At 37.4% G+C, this 14,942-nt stretch overlaps 2 protein-coding genes across 4 annotated transcripts in view; one reads left to right on the top strand and one right to left on the bottom strand.

Moving 5' to 3' along the window:
• The first annotated feature begins 3,850 nt into the window (after window positions 1-3,850).
• LOC110110598 lies at window positions 3,851-4,498 on the top strand. Its single transcript, XM_020842164.2, has one exon. The coding sequence runs from the start codon at window positions 3,942-3,944 to the stop codon at window positions 4,314-4,316; it is 375 nt and encodes a 124-aa protein (XP_020697823.1). The 5' UTR covers window positions 3,851-3,941; the 3' UTR covers window positions 4,317-4,498.
• The window catches only part of LOC110110597 (protein CCA1), a 37,853-nt gene continuing 27,386 nt past the window's right edge, over window positions 4,476-14,942 (bottom strand). For 2 of the 3 annotated variants that reach the window (XM_020842163.2, XM_020842162.2), the window contains exons 5-7: window positions 6,294-6,461; window positions 5,085-6,197; window positions 4,476-4,987 (exon numbers count right to left, since the gene is read on the bottom strand). In XM_020842163.2, the coding sequence (XP_020697822.1) occupies window positions 4,763-4,987; window positions 5,085-6,197; window positions 6,294-6,461 (1,506 nt within the window). In that variant the 3' untranslated portion in view covers window positions 4,476-4,762. The remainder of the gene's footprint in view (window positions 4,988-5,084; window positions 6,198-6,293; window positions 6,462-14,942) is intronic. The other variant, XM_028701167.1, reaches the window with a different exon arrangement.

The raw sequence follows: 14,942 nt of genomic DNA, 5'->3' as shown, positions 1-14,942 counted from the left end.
TTTTAATTAATTATTTTATTAAAGAATCTTTACATCTATAATACTATTATAAAAGCTATTTGAGTTTTACTCCCAAACAAAATTTTAGCCTTTCACTTTTATTATTCAAATAGAATCATAGCCTTTGATTTTATTATCTTATCATGATTAATTGATAATTTTAAAAATAATTAATATTTATTATTTTTCATATGAACAAATTTTTTATTTAATCAAATAAATGAATAAATCATTTAAATTCTTTAACGACTCTTAGTCTTCATTCAATTGAATACCCCTTTGTATTCCTCGCTTCATATCCCCTAAATAAATGAAGAAATCATTTAAATTCTCTAATATTATTATTTTTCATATGAACAAATTTTTTATTTAATCAAATAAATGAATAAATCATTTAAATTCTTTAACGATTCTTAGTCTTCATTCAATTGAATACCCCTTTGTATTCCTCGCTTCGTATCCCCTAAATAAATGAAGAAATCATTTAAATTCTCTAATATTTCTTAGTATTCTTTCATATTGATTAATACCCATTTATATTCCGCTATTCATATTCCCTACTCTTCCTATATTAAATCTCAGCCATAAAAATAAAAATGACAAAATCTTGTCCAAGCATTCCATCTCAATCTTTGGGATTCTTATGTGCACCCTTCTTATTATCTCGTATTGATATAATTCGTGCACTCAAAATTATTGTAAACTCCCTCTCTCTTACAAAGCCCCTCATGAGAGACGAAACAAGCAGCTCACTCCCGACAATTGTTTTATATCGACCTTCACGTTGCAATTACCTAGCCCTCACTCCACCGTCTCATATCTCCTCCCATAGACTCTCAGCACAACATTATCGTTGTTGCTTCAATCCTTTCCTAATGCTGGATTATTATTTAGCATACAAGTTTAGATCTTTTCCTAATGTCAGATTATGCAACTGACATGTCTCTCCTCTTTCTCCTATTCTTTTTTATCCATTTCTTCTATTTTTTGATATGATGTCTCTCAGAAATTATTAACAGTTGCTCCTCTTGTTCGTTTCATTTTTCACCCTTAAAGAGGTTAGCAAGTAATCAAGATTTTAGCAAAAAAAAAAAAATTTCATTATTTCTACTACTGATTTCATTTATAGAAAGTCTCTAACAACTCACAAAAAAAATATTTTTCTCTATTTTTGATCTCCACATAGGAATCGAGACTATGACTTATGGGCTGAGGTAAATTCCCATTGAGAAGACTAAACAAGTGGTAATTTTTGTTTTATTTAGGTTTCCTCTTTCTCGAAAGGAACCTAATACACTTTTTCTAACGTCTGCTGAAATTCAAGGAGACATTAGCCATGAATATTTTGACAGTTGTAAAAGCATAATTAAGTTTGAAGATGTTCATATATGTTCTATAACTATTAAAAGAACTAAAGTAAAAAAAATAAATAAATAAAAAGGTTATGCATTGACACCATCACCATATGTGAGATTATTGATGTCTTCTTCCCTATTTCTTCAATATTTCATCTTCAGTGGATGATCGTAGAAATATGAATCGTTTACACTGGAAAGCCAATCAGCGATAATGCCAACAAAAATTTCTAACTTGTCAAATTTGACATTTGTTTATTCAATACCTAACTATTAAAATAATTTTAAAAATATTCTTAAGCCTTACTTTTGGATATACCTCTTGATATAAAATAAATAAATGAGATAGAATTATCACTCTATCTCAAAATTATTGTTATTAATTATTTAATTTTAAATATTTATTATTTAGCTAATACAATTCCATAACTCTTAATTTTATATGAATTAATAATATAGTTATAAAAAAATGAATAATTTTTCATAAGAGATAATATAAAATAAAGTATTAATACTTTTCTCATAAGAGATAATATAAAATAAATATATATTTTTAATTGTAGGTTTTTAACCGCTTTGTAATATGAGTTGCTTTTGTAAACAATTTTCATGATTTTTACCGTCTAATTTGATGCAATTGTTAATCTATTTATTATTGTAGCAAATGAAGTAGATACATTTTTAATTGAAGAAAATAAGGTTATATTAATTTTTTTATTTTAAATATTTAAAATAAGCTCTATTTGGAGTCGCATTCCTTATAGGGTAAATCTCAGTGATGTTGAGTTTTATCTTCATTGAATTAAACAAATGAAATGCAAATTTAATTGATTAGATATTTTTTATACATCTCACTATTTACTCTTTTCTCAAATAATCTATAATTTATATAACTTATTTTTAAAGAAATTTTATTTACAACAACCTTCTAATCTTTTTTTTTTTTTTCAAAGGATTTCACCTATATGAATGAAATATAAATCAAGAAAAAAATTATAAAATTTTAGTCTAAAAAACAAAAATCAAGACAAAAATTTAATTATTTATCTCTATGCATGGACATATTTGGACAAATATTCATTTTATGGAGAAATTATTACGTGTGAAGTCCGGATGGGAGAATCGTCCTAATTCGCTCTGTATTTATGGAGTATTTGTAAATACTCAACAAATATTTATTTGTGAGTATTTATTGCCTTATTGGTATTTGCTGAGTATACTCATATATTTTGTAAGTATTCAATATGTATGGGCTGAGTATTTGCTCATTTGTTGACTATTTACTGAGTATTTAGTCTTTTCTATATATAAAAATTTATTTAACTTCCAATCAAAATATAATAAATAAAGATAATCATCAAGACATCTAATTTTTAATAATATATACTGCTCTGGGATAAAGTATCAAATATAAAGATTTTATTGAGGTTAAAAAATACATTATAATTATTCATTAATTTATGAAACTTCAACCTCAACAGGCTAGAGAAAATTTCAATTTGATTCACAGTTTATTAATATATATATTTTATAGAAATATTTTTTGTCATGTTTATTTATAAATTCTCCTTTAGCCGATTCAAATTATTTTTTTAAATTCTCATTTCTCCAAAACTATTATGCTAAAGCATCAAAATTTAATTTAAACCTCAAATAACATTTCTATGAAAATCAATCCATTGAATAATTATAATATTATGTATATTGTGCCATTTGTCCACAAACTGTAATATGTTATTATAATTATATTGATAGTTTTTTAATTCATGTAAATAAATAAAAAAACATTTTTATAAGATTTATTTTTTTATTTTGATAACAATTTTCCTAGTAAACTCAAATTTCCCTTCCTATAATTATGCCTATATTAAAATTAAACAGCATAAAGATACCAAGTACGACAACTGGTTTTAGGAACAATTATTACGTCATCTGACCGGAAATAGAGCTACGTTCGATCGCCAATAACATGTCGCCACGTGCTCTTACTCTTTACAGCGCGGCCCGACGACTTGACCCGTACCGAAACCCGGGAATGCTATGTTCGCGATTTTCTCGGTTTTGCTTGGTATTTGCTCGGTATTGCTTTGCAAAAACGAGAAATACCGCTCTGTGAAGACCAAAACCATGCAAATACCGAGTTTTTCTACAAGTCGGTACAACTTGGTATTTGCTCGGTATTGCTAGAAAAAACTATGTGCAACTCGGTATTTGCTTGGTATTGCTAGGTATTTGAAATATATCCAAAAGGTGATGAGATGTTGTTCGGCTCGTCAAGGATTTAAAAAAACGCACGTGCAAGAACCCAAAAAACAACAGATCGGGTCGACGACTTTTCTTCATGCTACGTGGCACTAAAACATTGGTGGCCGAACATAGAGGAGGGTACCTTCACCGGACCGAATAAAAGTTCTGGTTTTAGAGATTGAAAAGGTCAAAAAAACCACCGCGTCATTGGAACGATTTTCAACTTAAATTAAATTAAATTATCTTTTCTCTAAACAAAAATAAGGCGGTCCTTAAATAGTTGGTCAGTCTTCCGATCACCTCTCCGCAGAGTCAAAGCCGCTACGATCCTTCTGTTCCATGTCGCCGGCCGCATCTCTCTCTCCTCTCTTCTTCCTCTTCCTCCTCACTGTATTCCTTTATCTCTCCTCCGCTGGATCAGAGATGCTAGATTCAACCGGACATGGAAACGACAGCCCATGCGTGGTCCCACACGACGGCGACAAGTTCTGCCCCGTGAAATGCTTCCGATCCGACCCCGTCTGCGGCGAGAACGGCGTGACGTACTGGTGCGGCTGCCCGGATGCGGCTTGTGCAGGGGTGCGAGTGGCCAAGAACGGTCCTTGCGAGGTCGGCAATGGCGGAAACGGCCTCGTATCCGGCCAAGCCTTCTTTCTCATCCACATTGTTTGGCTCATCATTCTCGGGTTTTCTGTCCTATTCGGTTTCTTCTGAGTCCGACATCCTCCATTCTGATGCCGGTTTCTTTGTTGTTTTGATGACGCGTCGTGTATTCTTCAATTTTTTTGTCAGTAAATTCTTTTTGGTTTTTAACATCTGTAATCTACTTGCAATGATACTGTAAATTTGGAAATTATAAAAGCATGCAGCCGATATAGCCCTTCAGGCTTCAAACAGTTTTTGTAGTATGTTTATTTTTCTTTCTAAAGCGAAATCAACAACTTTCAAATTACAGCGAAGGAATAAATATATGTAGTTTTTAAGCATGGAGAATTCCATGATTTATTAAGTTTTGAGACTAAATTCGTGGAATATGTCATGAGTATGCTGTTCCATCAGGCAACTTCTGATCCTGTAAAAAGGAGAATATTTTGCTGTAGCAACCTCTTCACTGGATGGCTATAACTTGTTCAAGACAAACTCTGCTGGTAGATCAATGTTTACTCCATTCGTTCCTCTGGTCTCAAGATTAAGCTTGAAGCTTCTTCCTCCTCGGCAGAGTTACAATCATTTTCAGTGAATATTTTTCTGTTAAGGTCAATCTGCAATCCAAGAGCTGCTTCTTTCTTCAGATTCAAGTCCGATTTATCATAATCCATGTGCGGAGCTCCAAAGCTCTGGGGCAGCACCTTTTGAGAGAATAGAGCTTCAAAGGCAAGTGGACCCTAACAAAAATTGAGATAATTAATTAAATTGTTCAACAGATGAGTATTAATAACCGGATCCTGTATCAAATTGTTAGTTTGATTGATAGCTGACAACCTGTTTAGGACGCGCATTGTATGGCTTGTTTAATCTTCCAGCATTCCTAAGCTGTCTGATGTTAACTGCTTCAGTAAATGGAGATGTGTTCGAATCACATGACGAAAGATCATCCTTTTTTTTTCTTGGAACCTGATTAACTTCATTAATTCCTTTAACTATTGACGAGAGCACATATTGGTTGGGAAGTTTTTCAGTCCTTTCAACTCTCAGTTCTTGAACTGTTTTTGGAGATAATGATGGTTCTAATAATGTGGTACAAGATTGCAATTTTGTGTTTCCTTTGGTGTCACTATAACCCTCAAGATCTTTGGATGCCTTTGTAAGATTCTGCATCATTGTTTGTGTTGCTGAAGAAATGCTCGACTGAAAAGGAGACGGCAATAGCCCATTAAATCTCCACCAAGCAGCAGCTGCTTCAACTGTGGCTGCAATAATAGCTGATATGCTTGGAGTTATATTGCCATGTTTCTCTTGAGCTCCTCCAACATCGATATTTGTATCTGAAATCATGGAGGAATCCACAACAGGATGCGCCAGTAATGAAGCAGCAATGCTTGCTTCTGCATGAGACTTGGGAAATGAGTTGGTGGTTAAGCAGCTCAATGCAGTAGAAGCATTTTCATCATAAAATGAAGTTGATGGAACTGCCTGATGGGTGGAAGAAATTGCTGGATCTTTTGACATGCATTTTACTGATCTTGTAGGATTAAGGAACAGGTTAAGATCTACATCTTCATCTCGGTGTTCAATAAATGATGCAGATATTCCTTCACCAGAACATTTTGCACCATTAATTTGAGGTGAAACTATGTTTTGGTACCTTTCCTCACCTTGTAAAGTGTGTTTTGGTGATGTGAATGGTTCATCCATCTTCTTTAGTATTTCATACCTTTCTTCTGCTGGAGTGAAATTCATCTGAGGATTTGTGAAGTTCCCATTCATTTCAAACAAATGCAAAAATTTTCCAGTCATCTTTACTGACTCATCGGTCATTGGTAAAGGCTCTGAGAAAGAGTAAGCATTGTTGTTTCCACAATAAACAGAAGCAGATGAGTTGCATTTTCCAAATGCCTGATTCATGCTTTCAACAGTTGCGTGCTCCATTGGTTTCTATAAAACTTGCCAACATTCCATTAAAATCTGAAAACAGAATGTGCATATGAAAACAATATCCAAAAAAGATACGGCCTGACATTTATACCTTACCTTAGCATCCATTGCGACTTTATCGGTGCTCGGCCAAGCCAAACTTATTGAACAGTTGTTCACCTTTTCCTCGTCAGATGGATGGGATGCTTTCCTTTTATGTCTTGGGGGAGGGATCTCTATGCCATGAGGATGTCCAAGACACATGACACCAATCCCTTTCTGCAACTACATATATCCAAAGAAAGCAGCAAATTCTCTTTATTAAAAATCATGAAGAATGTAGTACCAAATAAATATAGTAACAAATGAATTATACGAGAAAAAAAAAAACATCGTCTAATCTTTTTAATAAACTTGCAAAAAAGATCATTAATTGACCTTCTTGAAAATAAATCATTTAATCGGGCATATCCCACCGGGCTTAAGCTAGGTTGGTGGGTGAGCATTGTTGGGATCCCCCAACCCATGTTTGATTCCCCTCTGATGTGACGCGACCGCTTGAGTGGAGAGAAAATAACTGCAGGTCCTGCACCTGTGAGCCTTGTTGCTAGTAGGCTCACCAAGGGATTAGCTACGCCACCAAGCGCCTCTTATGGGGTGACAGTGGATAGATACACCCGTTCCAAAAAACAAAAAATTTAATCGAGCGTAAGATGGCAACGAAGCAGGGAAAGTAATGATCACATGATTGCTTGCTTTGTTTATTTGCAGCGTCATAATCAACATTTATTTATTTAAAGCTAAGGAAAACTGAGAGATTTCTACAGTAAAATGAATTCCTTAGGCCGTGTTTATTTTCATTTTGTTTTTGTTTTCTTTTAAAATAAAATTTATTTGGATGATGCACTTATTTTTTTTTTTAGAAACAGAAATTTGTAATTAGTATTGATATATCATCAAAAAATTATCTTGATCGGGCACAAATCTTGAGGCAAAATCAAGTTGGAAACTTTCGAAATTAAAATTGGGATCATCCGAACTCCGATTTCAGCCGTCCCGGAAATACGAACACAACGACATCAAATTCGATTCGATTCAATCCGAGCCCAAATGCATCAAAATCAAAGTCTTGAAGCACATTTGGAAGGTTCAAACCATAATTTAGATTACCAAATGATTTCCAAACATAACATGCTTATATTCAAATTGAGCGGCTCGACGAGACGAATCCAACGAGCCCAAGATCGCTAAAATTTGATATCATGAAGACATTCAAATATCCAGTAAACGGTCCACGATCAAAGGAATCAACATCAACATCCATTCAAACCACTCCCAATTTACCCTTGATCTTCCTCATATTACTGGGCATTCAACTCTCAGAAATTTATAAAAAGACCCCTCATTCCTCATGGAAAGGGGCCCCAACAAGGAAGCAATAAGAGAGATCAGAGATTGCTCTTGCCACCTAGCTCCTCCTCGACCACCACCCGGACTTACGCCAGACCACCACCTGACGTCGAATTTTTGCCCGGCCACCAACTCACGCCCGAACTTCTGCCAAACCACCGACTAACGCTAGATTTCTTCCCGGCCACCGACTGACGCAGGATTTCTGCCCGGCCACCAACTGACGCCCAAACTTCTGTCGAACCATCGACTAACATTGGATATCTATCCGACCACCAACTGACATCGGACTTCTATCAGACCAACGACTGACATCAGAGTTCTGCCGGACCACCAACTTTAGTCAGACTTACACTCGACTGCTGATTTTCGCCGAACTTCCACTTGATTTCCAATGATTCTTAGACTTCCACCCAACAACGGTCATTCTAACCTCCGTCGCCTGCCAACAACGGTCCTTCCGGCCTCCGTCGCCCATCGACTGTCGCAGGATTTCTACACGACGGAAGGTAGGATTTTCGCCAGGCTACCAACTAAAGTCGGATTTCACCTGGCCCCAAACTGACATCAGATTTCTACCTGGCCACGGACTGACGCTGGACCTCCGCCCGTCACTGGATTTCGACCAAACGCCGGACTTTTGCCCATCGCCGGACTTCTATCTGACGCAAGATTTCTATCTGACGCAAGACTTCCATCCATCGTTGAACTTATGCCCATCGTCGGACTTCTTCCTGTCGCGGGATTTCTACCCGACTCCGGACTTCTACCTGTCGCCGAACTTTCCTCAGACTTCTGTCCGTCGCCGTATTTCTACCCGACATCGAACTTTCGCCCGTAACCAAACTTATGCATGTCACCGAACTTTCGTCGGACTTCTATCCGACGAAGGACCTTCGCCCATCGCTAGACTTCTACCCGACGTCGAATATTCGACCATCGTCTGATTTCTACCCAACGTCGGACTTCCGCTCATCGTCAGATTTCTACACGACTCGGACTTGCGCCCGTCGCCATATTTCTACTCAACATCGGACTTTCACACGTCGTCGGACTTCTACCTATCGTCGGACTTTCATCGAACTTCTACCAGACACCGAACTTCCGCCCGTCGTCGGATTTCTACCCGATGTCAGACTTCTGCTTGTCAATGTACTTCCACCGGACTTCTATCTAGCACCGGACTTCCGTCCATTGTTGAACTTCTGTCTGAGGTCGGACTTCCGTCCATCACCAGACTTCCGACCTCTGTTGCCAGCCGACTACGGTCCATTCGATCTCCTTCACCAAATAACAGTCTTTCTAACTATTATCGCCTACCGACTATGGTCATTCCAACCTCCGTCGTTAGATAATGATCTTTCTTTCCACTATCGTCCACCAACTACGTGCCTTCTAACCTCCGTCGTCAGACAATGATCTTTATGAGCTCTGTCACCTGCCGACTAACGTCGGACTTCCACTCGACAATGGTCCTTCCGACCTCCGTCGCATGCTGACTATGGTCCTTTCGACCTCCGTCGCCAGACAACATATTTTATGACCTCCGTCGCCCACCGACTACAGTCTTTTCGACCTCCATCGCTCGCCGACTACGGTCCCTAACTAAGGTGCTTCCGACCTCCGTCTCCCGCCGATTACGATCGTTACGACCTTCGTCGCCATACAATGATCTTTTCGACCTGCATTGCCCGCCCATTACAGTTCTTCCGACCTCCGTCTCCTGCCGATTATGGTTCTTCCGACCTTCGTCCTCAACTACAGTCTTTCCGACCTCCATCACCGACTACAGTCTTTCCGAAATTCATCACCATACAACGGCCTTTCCGACCTCCATAGGCCGCCGACTACGGTCCTTTAGACCACTGTACCCGACTACGGTCTTTCCGACCTCCGTCGTCCACCGACTATGGTCCTTCCGATCAAACAAACACATCAATAGTGATTTTTCCTTTTTCCCATCATGTAATGCACTCCATATGATGTATATTTTTTACGTCAAGCTAAGGCCTTTCCCCCAAGGAAGGGCCTCATTTATAATCAACTGCAAATATTAGTGGATTCATTCAAACTGGGTCAGGCACTGTGGTTTTTCCCCTATTCAGGATTTTTCATGTAAAAATCTTGGTGTTTCTTTAAATACTGCACAATTTCTCTTATCTGATTGTGTGCTTGATCTTTGTACAAAACTAAGGCGTTAAACTATAAATTTCTCTCTATGCGTGAATATTCCAGGACTCAACAAGTAAATTAAGTCTTATTTAGTCCCCTAATTAATTTAAGTTGTCATCACAATCACTAATTTATTATTAGCATACGAGTACAAACTTCTGAGGATTATCAACACTAAGTAATTAACATATACTTAATTGGTAAAATAAAATCAAAATAAAATTTTCAATCTTAATGCTCTTAATTAAAATTATAATTAATTCATCATCAAGCATACTAAATTGTTAGCCATAATTTAATAAGCTTAACTACTTGATAATTTAATCATACCATACCGAGAGATCAAACCCAATGAGCATGAATGGATCAGTTAACAGTAACAGAGAAACAAGAAGTGACATACACAAGAAACAACTATTACGTGCAAGCATGTTTGTCTTCATATAGATGCTCCTGAAATAAGCTATACCATCATACTTTCCCAATATAACACGATTCCCAGATTCGACCCAACTTGATAAAACAACCCTTGGAAGGTCGCCTCTAGGGGGGAATTGTAGGGGTTCACACACGATTCCCCAAATTTTGTAAACTCGCCCGTTCAGCGGGAGGCACCCTCTTAAAGTGACTCGTCGTCAGCTCAGTTGATGAGCCATCGATGGAATTCGCCAGCCCAATTACCTGGGGTGAAGTAACTAGATATACATTGTAATGACGGACTTCATAATTATAGATGCCCTAGCCATGTATAACGTCATCTTTGAGAGACCTCTCCTGAATAAATTCTAGGTAGTTGTCTCAACCTATCACGTGTTGATCAAATTCTTAACGGGCAGCCGAGTAAACATAGTGAGAGTTGACCTCATACAATCCAACACATGTTACCTAAAGGCGATAGGGGTGTCAACCTCCCCAGAGGAGCTATAGCTGTCAAACAAGAACCAGGGTTAGAGACTATAACAGCAATGGAGGAGGTCCCAACTAGTGCGGGTGAGCCAGAGAGGAAGCTGAGAATAAGCATCTCATTCAACTCAAAGAATCGGGGCGAGCTCATCGAAGCTAATTAGTTTTAGAGATGACCTCAACGTCTTTGCATGGACAGAAATGGCTATACCAGGCATTGATGAAGAAATCTTCCACAACAAACTTATTGTGAAAAGACATGCTAGACCTATAAAATAAAAAAAAATCAAGAAAGTCATCCATTGTGCTCATCAAGCCAAGTAAATAGGAAGTAAAAAAGCTGCTCTACGTCGGCTTCATTAAGAAGATATAGTATCCTGCCTAGATTTTCAATATTGTAAGGGTTTACGAGGTGACTGACAAGTGGGATGATGTGCCTCGAATTCACTAATCTTAACTTGAACTCTTGAAGTGCCCAAAAGATGATTACCCACTCCCCAGAATTGGCTTACTAGTTGACTCAGCAATTGGATTCTCGGTGTTGAGCTTCTCAGATGCATCTTCTATATACCATCGGATAAAAAAGCACCCTGATGATTGCGAGAAAACATCCTTTATCATAGGTGAAGGTCTATATTGCTACAAGATGATACAATTTAGAGCTAAAGAACGTTGTGTCGACTTATCAAAAGAATGATGGATCACATCTCCAAGGTGCACAAAAAAAGGCGAAATGTTGAAGTGTACGTAGATGATCTATTGGTGTAAACTCACCAAAATATCACATTCAAGATTTGAAGGAGACATTTGTCGCTCTCCAAAGATACAATATGTGACTCAATCTATTAAAGTGTACATTTGGTGTAGGATCATAAAAGTTTCTTGGATTCCTACTTATACCCTAAACCCGAGGGCATAAAGGTCAACCCAGACAAAGTAAAAAAGCAATCCTAGAGATATTGTTGCCTAGGACTCCTAAGGAATTGCAACAACTCCCTGGGAAACGCGGACCTTAATGGCTTCATATCTAGGTTGGGTGAAAGGTGCTTGCCTTTTATCAAGGTGAGTGCAAATTCTCCTTCTAACAACTCAATCTCAATATCTCCTCACAACCTTTGCTTTAGAGTTCAAAAGCACGAGAGGACTTGTTACTATATTTGGGAGTTGGCAAGGATGCGGTCAATTCTGTGCTTGTCCACAAAGAATGAAAGAAAGAAGTAATGATGATGAGGACATCCGACCATGGAGAGTCTACTAGAGAAGGGGCTGACGATCAACGACCACGATCGCACCACTTTATTTTTGAGCTATCATTTGTATTAGGTTTATTATATGTATTTAACTTATTATCGCAATTTTTCATTTTTACCGTCACTTGAGGGAGTAGTGTGTGGCCCTTATGGGCACTTGTCTTTTATTTCTTTATTGTAACATTGGCTATTTATAACCCCTCCTCTTTGGAGAGGGTAACAATGATTATTATGAAATTTTGGCATCATAAAGATTGTGTAAGATTTCTCTATTTTTACCAATCATCCAAGAGTTGAGTGAGGGATTTTACATAGTGACTATTTTGATTGTTAATTTAGGAATTTCTATTGAAAACCTCACATTAAGCAAAATTGGATTTGATTAGCTATTTTTATGTTCTAAATCTTTGTTGTGTAATCTATTGCTTGACCTAAATCATTACTTTATTGTTTTCAATCCCCGATTAAATCAAAGAAGTTGACTAATTGTTCTTGCTCTTTCAAAAGGCATATAGTTTCAAAAGTAAAACATCCACATAAGCATTTAGTCCTACATGAAATGACCAATCAATTATGTCATCAAGATAAGAGGGGTGTTGAACAGAGATATCATATCATGGAGAAGCTTACGTGGGCCCTCATCATCTTTGTTCAACGGTTATGAGCTTATTTCCAGGTACACTCGATCCAGGTAATCACTTACCACCGACTCAAAGTTGTACACATCAAGTTGGACCACTCAGGTAGATTATTTAAGTGTCCAATAGAGTTAAGCGAGTTCTAAATTACACACACAACCAAAGATAGCCATCAAAGCCCATGCACTGGCAAACTTTCTGATAGATTTTAATGTTGCAAGTTACGAGTAAGAAGTATTGGATGCCCAACAATAATCATGGATTATATGTGGATGGAGTATCAAGCGAGCAGGCCTAGGGGCAAGCATGGTCTTAAAGAGCCCAAATGGTGTACTAATCATACAAGTGGCAAGCATAAAATTTACAGCAAAAAATAACCAAGCTGAGTACAAAGCCTTACTCACTAGCCTGTGACTCTCTCTCTACATGGATAGGCACGACACAAACGGTGGTGTATTCCGATTCTCAATTGATGGTAAGTCAAATAAATGGTTGAGTATGAAATGCGTGATGAGATGTTAAAGTACATTTTCAAGGTGAAAGTGGAAATAAGCAAACTCACTAATTTCAGGATAATGGAAATCCCAAAAAAATAAAATCAACTCATCAACCTACTTTCAAACGGTTATGACTGAGCCTTCATATTGGATGGTTCCACAACAAAATGACATCATTAAATTAAGATCATGATCAGAGCATATAAGTTCGACAATAGTTAAAATATCCTCGAGTGGTGAATGATAAAGTGTAAGTGATAAGGGTATGAAGTTTTCTATTAGCTAAGGCCAACTTAAATCCATTCTCTTAGGTAAATGTCCACCCCAAGTCAATAAGATTCCATTTGAAAAAGCAACCTATGGCTGCTGCCAAGGATTTGTTGGTTAGGTTGAATCGGCTGTCACTGCTGACTAAGTAAATTGAAAAACATGATAACTAGAGACAAAGGAACTATGCGATGTTGACTGGGAATATTCGCTCAAGAAAATTTGCACTAGGCACGAACCCACCTTCTAGGGTAGGATTCCAATTTTCTTACGGTAGATTAATTTTTTAATTAATCGAATTTCCCCCGATGTTCATATCGGGGTTCATTTAAGTATGGATCCTTCCTATGAGCGCAAACCCTCGTAGTAAATACTCCTCCCATTTCTTGGGAGAGCGCTCTTGATTAAGGATTAGTTGCTTTAGCATAGCTTCAAAATCTTAAGTTTTAGTCTCATTTTTAGGGGTAGAGGTTGACTTAATCAAGATCCTACAGTTCCGTCATCCCAGTAATATCATAAATCTCAATCTACCAATGCTAATGGACAATTGGTTGCAACGTCCAAGGATTATGATTATCAACCATATGTTGCCTCCTCTCAGGGATCCTAAGTAGACCGAAGTGGTTTATTATTAATTTTGGTATGTTGGAGTTTAAGTTTAGGGCTTATATTTGTTAGAATGCTCGTTAGTTTATGTAGTTTGGGGCTTATGGATCCTCTTAGGAGTTGCCTAGTAGTTTAGTTTAAGATGGGGCTTACAACTTGATGCAAGCAAAAATTTGGGAAAACCCCCAAATTTTTGCAAGCAAAAACTTACACTTTCTAGGATAAAAGAAATTACATGAAATTCTCAAAATAGACAAATTCGACAAAAAATAAACTTATATAATATAAAAGACGCTTACAAACTTAGAAAATAAAGACACCTTAAACAACTAAACTTGCTTTTCTTGGATCGAGAAGAAAGATACTAATGGGATAGATACTTGCGTAGAGAAGAAGAGATAAGAAGTCCAAGACGAAGAGGAAGAGGTGGAACAAGTTCTCAAGCTTTTTCAAGAAAAACCATCAGTTTTTTCATTCCAAAAATCACATCATATCTCTCAACCAACCTTTAAAACAGCCCAAAACAATCATATATATAGGAGGGAAGAAGCAGCCCAAAATCCCACAAAACAGCCCTCATAAATTGGAGAAGAGGAAGGCCAAAAGACACCACAAACAGCCCCCCAAAATCTGTACAGAAAACACACCAAAACAGCCCCCATAATCAGCACAGAAAACATGAAGGAAGGCCACGAGACAGCCAGCCAGCAGCCACGGGAACCCAGCCAACAAGGGACCCGAGGAGCCAACACAGGAAACAGGGCAGAGGATTCACGGGAAAGCAGCCAGGAAGAAATCCCAAAAGACAACAACCCACAACCTTTACTCACAAGGAAGAAACCAAGGAGACACAAGAAAAGGAAGAGACTACCAAAGAAGGGGAAACCAAAGAGACAAAGTAAAATGGGGGAAAATGAATCTAATAAAGCTTCAATTTATAAGCTTTCAAGTACAATAATTCCTGCAATTAATGAGCTAAAACATTAGCTCAAACATTTATGAGCTAGAACTAAGAAGATCTCA

The sequence above is a fragment of the Dendrobium catenatum genome, unplaced genomic scaffold (assembly GCF_001605985.2).
Source record: "Dendrobium catenatum unplaced genomic scaffold, ASM160598v2 fragScaff_scaffold_1639, whole genome shotgun sequence".
Taxonomy (NCBI): Eukaryota; Viridiplantae; Streptophyta; class Magnoliopsida; order Asparagales; family Orchidaceae; genus Dendrobium; species Dendrobium catenatum.
This window is presented reverse-complemented; position numbering and strand designations above follow the sequence as displayed.

Bases quoted from the DNA above. Each gene is read 5' to 3' on its own strand.
- LOC110110598 (XM_020842164.2), top strand. From the start codon at position 3,942: ATGTCGCCGGCCGCATCTCTCTCTCCTCTCTTCTTCCTCTTCCTCCTC.